The sequence below is a fragment of the Miscanthus floridulus genome, chromosome 6 (assembly GCF_019320115.1).
Source record: "Miscanthus floridulus cultivar M001 chromosome 6, ASM1932011v1, whole genome shotgun sequence".
Taxonomy (NCBI): Eukaryota; Viridiplantae; Streptophyta; class Magnoliopsida; order Poales; family Poaceae; genus Miscanthus; species Miscanthus floridulus.
Window position 1 is genome coordinate 100693196 of NC_089585.1, and position 10086 is coordinate 100703281.

General features: G+C 50.8%; 1 protein-coding gene across 1 annotated transcript; it reads right to left on the bottom strand.

Moving 5' to 3' along the window:
• Positions 1–836: 836 nt before the first annotated feature.
• On the bottom strand, positions 837–1334 carry LOC136460910 (uncharacterized). Its single transcript, XM_066460436.1, has one exon. It carries the CDS (start codon positions 1332–1334, stop codon positions 837–839), a length of 498 nt encoding a protein of 165 aa, XP_066316533.1.
• Between the last annotated feature and the right edge of the window lie 8752 nt (positions 1335–10086).

Sequence of the window (10086 nt, forward strand, 5' to 3'; positions counted from 1 at the left end):
CTCGAAGATGATGAAACCAAGCAGCATGCCCCTCGGGACCCCAAAAACACACTTCTTAGGATTGAGTTTGATGCCGTTCTCTCAGAGTTTTGCAAAGGTCCGCTCAAGATTGGCTATGAGGTGGTCAGCCCATTTGGATTTGACCATGATGTCGTCAACATAGGCCTCAATGGTCTGGCTGATGAGGTTCTCAAAGCACTTGAGCATACAGCGCTGGTATGTAGCCCCAACGTTCTTTAGACAAAACGACATTGTGATGTAGCAGAATGATCTAAATGGGGTGATGAAAGATGTCGCGAGCTGGTCGGATTCTTTAATCACAATTTGATGGTACCCAGAGTACACATCAAGGAAGTAGAGGATTTTGCACCCCGAGGTAGAGTCAACTATCTGGTCTATGCACGGCAAAGGAAATGGATCCTTTGGGCATGCTTTGTTGAGACCCGTATTATCAACACACATCCTCCATTTCCCACTCTTCTTCCATATAAGAATAGGATTGGCTAACCACTCTGGGTGGTACACTTCCTTGATGAATCTGGCCACCAAAAGCCTTGCGATCTCCTCACTGATGGTCCTATGTTTCCCCTCGTCGAAGCAATGCAGGCATTGTTTCACCGGTTTAGAGCGTAGGCAGAGCTTCAAGGTGTACTCGGTGACTTCCCTCGGAATGCCTAGCATGTCCGAGGGTTTCCACGCGAAGATGTCTTTGTTCACATGGAGAAAGCCGACGAGTGCGCTTTTCTATTCAGAAGAAAGCGTGGTTCTAATGCGCACCATTTTGCCCTCGGTGCTCCTAAGGTCCACGAGGACCTCCTTGGAGCCCTCCGCTATCGCTAAGGGTCGAGTGTTTCTTCGGTGACCTCCTTCCTAAGGGCCATGAGCTCTGTGGAGGAGATGATTGCTGTGACGTGATCACAGCACTCAACCTCATGCTCGTAGGTGCGCTGAAAGGAGGTGCCAACGATGATGATCCCACCTGGGCCTGACATCTTTAGTTTGAGGAAGGTGTAGTTGGGAACGGCCATGAACTTCGCATAGCATGGTTGCCCTAGGATGGCGTGGTAGGTTCTGTGGAACCCAACCACTTCAAAGGTGAGGGTCTTCGTCCTATAGTTGGATAGGCCCTCAAAGGTGACGGGTAGATCGAGCTGCCCAAGTGGTAAGGCCTGCTTTCTAGGCACGACACTGTGGAAAGGTGCTCTAGTCGGCTGGACGCGCACTCGGTCGATGCCCATGGCATCGAGCGTCTCGGTGTACATGATGTTGAGGCCGCTACCCCCATCTATTAGTACCTTGGTGAGGCGCTTCATACCGACGATTAGGTCGACCATGAGTGGATATCTCTCTGGTTGTGGGACACTCTCCGGATGGTTAGTCCGGTTGAAGGTTATGGCAGATTCTGACCACCGGAGGAAGGCAGGTGTGGTTGGTTTGGTCGCATAGACCTTACGGCGTGCGATCTTCTAGCAGCGCTTGGAGTCATAGGCCTCCGATCCTCTAAAGATCATGAGGCAGCCATCCAGTATTAGAAAGCTACCATCCTTCTCCTTGGCATCATCTGTGATGGAGTCAGGGTCCTTTCCGTGCTCCCCTTTGTTGGAGCCTCTGGATAAGAACTGTCGCATGAGGCTATAGTCCTTGTACAGATGCTTGACTAGGAAAGCATGGTTTGGGCATGGCCCCTCGAGTAGTTTTTCAAAATGGTTCAGAGTGCCCTCCGTAGGCTTCCGGCCACCTCTCCAATCAGCGGCGGCCACGAGCGAGCCCACGCGTCATTACTTCTTGTTCTTATTTTTGGCAGGACGATTGGAGGTGCCTTTGCCAGCATCCTCGTCTCGCCTCACCTTGCCATCGAGGTGATCAAAGATGGCTCTGACCACTTTCTCACCTGAGGCATGGATGGTGACGATGTCCAAGAGCTCCTTGGTGGTTCACGGGCCCTTACGTCCTAGCTTGTGAACCAGAGACTCGTAGGTGGTCCCGAACAGGAAAGCTCCTATAACGTCGACATCGGTGACGTTAGAGAGCTCGTTGCATTACCGGGAGAAGAGCTAGATGTACTAATAGAGGGTTTCTTCGGCCTTCTACCGATAGTTCTTGAGGTCCCATGGGTTACCAGGGCACTTGTATGTGCCCTGGAAGTTTCCCACGAAGATCTCCTTCGGGTCCGCCCAACTTTGGATTCTGTTGGGCGGAAGGTGTTCCAACCTAGTTCTTGCCAAATCAGCCAAGAACAATGGAAGGTTGCGGATAATGAAGTTGTCATTATCCGCACCATCGGCTTGGTAGGCAAGTTGATAGTCTTCAAGCCATAGTCTGGGGTTTGTTTCCCTAGAGTACTTTAGGATATTGGTTGGTGTTCGGTACCTTGTCGGGAAGGCAGCATTGAGAATGTGTCAATCGAAGGCCTAAGGCCCTGGTAGGCCGGGGCTTGGGCTTCGGTCCTCATTGCTGCTATAGCGTCCGCCACGATGAGGGTGATAGCCACATCTGGCTCCTTCTCTCGGGTCATCATAGGCATGTCTGTGGGCGTTGAGGGTGTTGCGCGCATCCCGGTTGTAGCCGAGACGCTGACGCACCAGGACCGTGGTGTGCTGCCTACTTTCTTGAGGTTCCTGGTGGACCAACACGTCCCTAATGGGATGCTCCCAAGGCATGTGCTGACTAGCATCGAGCTCACATCACTGAGACAATGAGCATTCGGCCTGTTGTGCCACTGCACTCTCGAGCAGTGTGTGGATCTCGTGGTGGGCCCGATGATCCTCGGGCGTCGTGACTTCTAGAAGACCATGGAGCAAGGCCACCGCGGCAGTGATATTCTGGCTTACTCGGGCGAAGTGAGGGAGGGCTTCATCATCGGCGATGATCCTCTGGTTCATGTCATGGGCCATGGTGTGGGCGCGCCCACTGTCTCCATGGCGCTCGATCTCCTGATCAAGCTCCACGCATTCTAGCTCGAGCTAGAGTCATGCTTCCTTAATCTCTCGGTGTCAGGCTTTTAGCTGCTCCATCAGCATTCATGGCGGGGTCACTGTCTCCCTCTTGGTCTCTTTGTTGAGGCCATTTGTTAGGGTAGCCTCCCCTTCATGGACGCTTTCGACGTGCCCCTCGGGGGTACCCATCATGAAGCATTCATGAGAGGGGTGGTGGCTTCCCCTGCTAGAATCAGAGCTAGAGGGTGACTCTAGCTCTTCTACCAGGAGGTCATGAAAAGATTTCATGACATGTTTGATCATCCCCATGAACTCATCGTTCATGGGCAGTGAAACCATGTGTTGTGCCACAAGGTGGCTAACAGTCGCTGTGGCATTGCGGAGACTGAACGGAAGCACTGTCGGGGCGCTTCGTGTGGGGTGTTAGAGAGAGGGCTTCTCCTCTGGTGAGCCACGCCATGTCGGTGGTGTTAGAAAAGATGAGGTGGCGCGGGTCCTCCCTGGATGGCTAGGGTCCTAGGAAGATGTTGAGTCGGCACTCATGCCTCCTATAGTTGAGGCCAATGGAGAGGAGAGGTTGGATGGCGGCGTGAGCCAATGCCAACTCTCCTTCCACCGTGACGATGAAGTCTAGGTCACCAAAGCACACATGTGCGCCCGGGACCCAGCTGATTCCATGGCTAGCCATCTGTTGCTTGATGCTAATGTCGGAACGTGCAAAGGTCTCCTACCTAGTGCGCCAACTGTTGGTGTTTTGAGGAAACACCAACGAGTAAATTTGTGTTATTGTGCATTGGACCCGGATGGTGTGCTAAAAGATACAAGGTTTATACTGGTTCGGGCAGAACGTCCCTATGTCTTGTTTGCAACGGCTGCTCGTGTTATTAGCACTGAAAGGTTTATAGTAGGGGTTACAAACAAGCAAGAGAGGGATAGGTCCCCAGTCTCTGATGGAAAGGTTGAAAGGATGCTAAGAGCTCAGTTGCCGCTCAACTGTGTGTTATGTGATGCGTGGTATGTTCTATTTTTTCAATCCCCTATGGGGAATGGATGACACAGTATGTGTGTTATGGTGGCATGACAGACTAGGGTGTTGATCCGTGACCCTACGGGGAATGAACGGTGCAGTGACCGCATGTCCGTCACTGTAGAGGATGTGAGTCTCCTTCTAGACCATTGTGGTTGTCGTATTCTTCTATCAGGATTCGCGCTCGAGGGCAAATGGCGGCGCCCACAACACTAAGACAAATGTCAGTGCCTACAACACTGTTTGGGCTCTAACATGCCTAGAAGGGCTTTAAAGCGCCCGTCTTGTCATATCCTAATGGTAGTTTCCTATAGGCGTACAGGGTATGGTCCTTGGTATTGTGGTTGACTTGAGTGTCCTGCCTTATCTATGCCCGTAGTTATGAATGAGCAGTGCACAGACATCGGGTGAGGTGGAGCCAGCCCCTAGACGTCGAGCGAGGTAGACCCAACCCCCGGACGTCGGGCAAGGTAGAGTCTGCCCTTAGACATCGGGCGAGGTGGAGCTAGCCCTCGGGAGTCGAGCAAGGCGGAGCTAGCCCCTAGACGTCGGGCGAGGCGGAGCCTACCCTCGGACGTCGGGCGAGGCAAAGCCAGCCCCTAGACATCAGGTGAGGCAGAGTCTACCCTCAGACATTGGGTGAGGCGGAGCCAACCCTCAGGGGTTTGGCGAGGCGAAGCCTACCCTCAGACGTTGGGCGAGGCGGAGCCAGTCCCTAAACGTCGAGTGAGGCAGAGTTTGCCCTCAGACGTCGGGCAAGGCGAAGCCAGCCCTCAGGGGTTGGGTGAGGTAGAGCCATCCCTTGGATGTCGAGCGAGGCGGTGTCTGCCCTAGGACATTGGGCGAGGCAGAGCCAGCCCCTAGAGATCGGGCGAGGCTGAGTCTGCCCTCAAACATCGGGTGAGACAGAGCCAGCTCCTGGACATCTGGCGAGGTGGAGTCAGCTTGGGGCGGGGCCCATGGTCCCGGTGGATAGATGAGGAGTGACCCAGTAAGCGGTGTAGTCGCGCTCTTGATTGTGTGGATGAATCAACGTTCGACGGTCGTTAGCTCCTCCTCTTCGGGTACCCTAATATTGGTCCCCGACACAGTTTAAGTGGCTGTTTTGTAATGGCTAACTGGTAAGTGATCGACTGTTTATCTCACAAGATTACAAGTCTGACCTTAGTAACACTAAGCCTAAGCTTAGAGCAAAACATCAATATCTACGTCTAACTAGCCTAAGCACTTCACAAAAGCACTGCACTAATTACCTAATATTTCCTTAAGCACTTTTGGTGTCTAGAGCACTTGGAATGGTCGACACCCCTCTATCTTTAGCACACTCTAACTACATCAGATGGCCGGTCATAGGGGTATTTATAATCTTCCTAGAGAAACTAGTTGTATGTTGGGCAAAGGACATCAACCCCTGCTTACTCACTGAAAACTTCCTATGATACCGCTGGATAAATTCGATGCCTTTTTGGTGCCTTGCCAGGGGTACTAGGCGTTGGATCGATCGACCGTTGGACACTTTCTTCTAGTGCCCTTCTGCGATGCATTCCATCTCTGGATACCATCGTAGAAGCATTTTCTCTGATGCTCCTGCACTGGACTATTCCGATGCTTGCCTATTGCTCTTGAGTTCTTTTGGACACCATCAAAAATGTCATTTCTCTGGTGCCCACCAACTGGACTATTCTAGTGCCCCTTTGACCTCTTTAGTTGCTTCTATAGAAACTTCCTAGGCTGCACCGTATTCTTCGGTGCATTCCAACCTGTCGCCACCAAAGATTTGTGGTGGCTCAGAGCCTAGAATTCTTTGGCTCGATGCCCTTTTCACTGGTGCCCAATTCATGTCTACACCAAGCATTTTTTATGACCTCAAAACAACAACTTTGACATGACTTTCTTTGTGTTCTTTTTTCGTGTGTCTATATACAGGCTTTAGTCTTCATAGTGTCTTGGACTTCTTGCAGGTCTTCTAGGATATTCAACATAGCTTCTAATGTCTTGCTTGAGGTGTTGATCACTCTATTCTCAATGTTGCTTAAGTCCAAGCCAACCTTACATCCATTGAACTAAACCTTGTATACTAGCGGTTACCAAATGATCATGTTGTCACTCAAACACTAAAATCACACAATGGCCATGCAAGATACCATTTTCCTTACACCATCCATACCTGGCCTAGTCACCTATACAAGGTTCTAACCAAACACGGTACAAACAACATTCTTTTGCATATTTGACCTACAAATTTCCTCTAGGGTGCAAACCAAACATGCCCTACAAGCTTCATTTGAGCTACTTCTAGATAGATCCTTACTGGCTACTAGAATCACCTAAATATGTATTTCTTGTGTGCGAATGGACCAGCCTAGAGTTGGGTTTGAACAAGGCTAATTTTTAGGGCTATGTGTCGATCCATTTGAACTAAAAGGACTATGGTCATGGTGGTCCAATGGGTAGTGTATATGGGTCCAAATTTTTTCCTGCTACAGTGCTACCATTGACCATGAATATTATCGACACTTATAGAAAGATAAGATGCAAGGTTGGAAATATCATGATAGACTATGATTTAGATTTTTTCTATTATCACCTCTAAAATATAATATCATTAGTTTACTTCTATAAGCATGAACATACTTTAACAAATAATTATCAACCGTGCTTGTTTGGAAAAAGGAAAACCAACAAATAAGAAACAAAAAGGTTGTCACGTGACGATTAAGATCAATAGGACCTAACTGTGGCAGAACCATCTAAAATAACCCACTTTCAGAGGTGCTCATCTTCCACTAGACGCTAAGCACCTCGAAAGGGAGCTATATTGAACAGTTCCATTGACCACACCCCATGGGAGAACCCGAAAATCCACATTTTTCCATCAGAATCACAAATGAGAGAATAAAGCTTACAATATTTTAGCCATTTCTTACATCGCTTTTCATGCAATATCAAAGTATAATATTATTGTATATAACAGTGAAATATAATCATGTTATTAGAGTCTCAGCGGAAATAAAATCATTTAATGACAAGTTAATCATTAGCATGATGATCCATTATATACATTATAGCAGGTTATAAGTTTTTCCATTATAAAACATTTTGGGTGAAAGTTTCAAATAAACTCTATGCCTGCAACTTTAAGGAAATCCTCGCTGAGCCCATCAGGAGGTTTCCACACACAAGTGCCAGCTCCACATGTTCCTATCACCTGCAATAGGGTAGAACAAACCCTGAGTACTCAATTGTACTCCGCAAGGCTTACCCATCAGGAGGAAAGAAATGACTCTAAGGATATGTGTCGGGTTCATAAACCCGGGGTTCCTTGAGGACCATCTTCCACGCTCGGGCTCGGCCCAGGAAAACAACATATATTTCATGGGTCAGCAAAAAAAAACTAAAACACAGTGAGCCAGAAGGGAAGTCCGGTCATCGACTAGAAGGACTACCCTTAAGAACAGGCGCCCGCTCGTCAACTTCTTTGGCCCACCTCTCTGACCGGAGCACTCGCTTCAGGCACCAACCATCTCCAAGTAGTCTCTCCAATCAGAAGGCTTGGCCCAAAACACTGCTTCTGACTCTGACCCCACCACCGGGGCTCATGGGAAGCCTGCTCACCACTCTTCTCTGACCGACGCACTGAAAGTCGACTGGAGTCATCCGACCGGGGGCTCCCCATTTGGAGGGAACCAGAAGACATGCAGAGAAAGGCAAGGCATGGCTCACAAGTCAAAACCACTACACCAGGGACCATACCCTGCACGAAACAGTGCTCTACAGCCACCCTAACACAAAGTATTGTAGGGGCCGCTAGAAACTCCCATATGGTAAAGCCTCCCGCGTGTCTCTAGACATCGATGACAGTATGGGCTCCAGGATTTGCCATACCAGGTGAACATAGCGTGGCTTCTCACATGCCACTAGGCATCTAGAAGTATTTGCAGGTACCGGCGTCCATCCTTCCTGAAGAAGATAGCTTGACCCCCCATGCACATCTGACATCCTACAGCGACATCGACAGTATTGGGGGCTTCAACCATTATCTAGATTTCATCACCGTAGGCAGCAAGGCTTAGAAATATCTATACTCTCTCCCTCTCACCTATAAAAGCCATCCCCTTCACCTATAAAAGGGGATGCGCTCCCTCCAAAGAGGGATGGAGATCGACTACAAAAAAGCTCAGAGTCACTAGATCGACATCAACCCCTTACAACCGCAGGACCACAAACTTTCGACCGCAACCCTTTTGGTCGGAGCCGTCCGAACCTCTTGTATACCCCCTCCTTTCTCCTTCTTGTTTGTAACCCCACTATAGACTTCGAGCACCTGGGCTCAGGAATAAAGTCACCGACCGACCCCGACTGGACGTAGGGCACATTGTCTGAACTAGTATAAATCTTGTGTTATTGAGTGCTAGGCCACCTCCGATCATAACGTACAGCAAAACTACAAATATTTACTAGTTGGTCACTTTCTGCATCGACAGTTGGCGCCGTTCGTGGGGAAGACGCTGTACATTCAACATTTTTTTGGTAATCGGATGGCCCATTTCTCTGCCACCCCCACCGTGGTGGGCTCGGGCAATATGATTCGCTTTGGCTTGTTGGAGTTCCTTGCACTCTCACCCACCGGGATGCGGGTTCCACCCGTCTTCGAGCCATCCTAGGCCTTCCGCTTCGAGAGCCTAGACTTCGTCGCCAATTGGCTCGGCGTACTCCATCTTCGCGAGGAAGCTCGTGACCCGACACCCATCAGAGGGACGTCCTTCATCGACCCCGGGATGTGCGACTTCGATGGTGCAGCATCTGCGCTTCATTCTGAGCAAACTCTCTGCTCAAACCCCACTGTAAGTAATATACATGCTGTTATTTACTTACTACGCTCTATCTTCCGCCAAATATCTAGTGGGTTACCGTTGTCCCCGTCGCAGCCACCATACGGCTGGTTCCCCTATGGTCTCATGTCTTCCGCGAACGCATATGCCCAGGGACTCCAAAAGGTGCTGGCGCCGCACCCTCTTGCGTCTGAGTTCGTGGGGATGGCGAGCTATGCTCCCACCTATTTCCTTGACATCATGGATGACGACGTCGGGAGCGATGGCTCCAGCCTCGGCGACATGGCACCTAGCCACCGTCGATCCCAGGAATATGCTATGGCGGACGCTCTAGAATGGCCGCTAGGGGTAACGGAGTCCTTTCGGGCCGATGCCCCACTAGGCCCTCATGCTAAGACCCTTGAGCTCACATGTGAGCACGGGGAGGATCTATGACGACAGTGGCCGCGTCAGCCACCAACTGCACCAACGCGCTTGGTGCACCACACTGCGCCCTGTGCGCATAGACCTATGAGCGGCGCTCGGGGTCACGCCCTTCAGCCCTAGCGCAATGCTACGGTTCGAGGGACCAACCCCCCACAGTTCGCTTGAGCCAGTCAGAATGTTGCCGCCGTGGTAATGCTCCTGCATGACCTGCCTAAGCTGAACGAACCTCGCGGACAGGCAATCCACCAGAACCTCTGAGCACTGTTGGAGACCACCGCCGTTCAACAGGTGGAGTACTCCATATCATGACGCCGACTCATGACCTCGCTCCCTATCCGGGGAATAGGGACGTAGCAGATGGGGCACTACACCCTATCATCGTCTCAACCACCAGTTGTGTCACAAGAAGCCGCAACCACTCCTCATCTAGACTTGATGACTGCCCCATGCCGACCGCCTATCTATGCGCGGCTCGGGCTAAACCAAGACGTGTGCAGCATCGACCAGAGTCCCAGCCCTGATAGTCTGGAATGACGGACCTTTGTCCAACACCCCCAGCAAGCGCCTTTTCTGCCGTGCCTCAACGGGGGCCACGACAATGGAAAGGCCAAGTGCCAGGATCAAGATGAGGGCCCCTCCACACAGAGGGGAAAAAGAATAGAAAGGATCGCCGCCAACTGGCTAACTTCTCGTCGGTCGTCGTAGTCGATCACACGGGCACGCAGCCCTAGCAAGACCCTCCGGGCCACTTCCACGATCTCATAGAGAGCCTGTGCACCAACCACAACTATCCTATCAACCATCTCTACAAGGACTGCCAACTCCTCAGGCGCCTACTGAGGTAGGCCGGTAGGCCAAAGGAAGA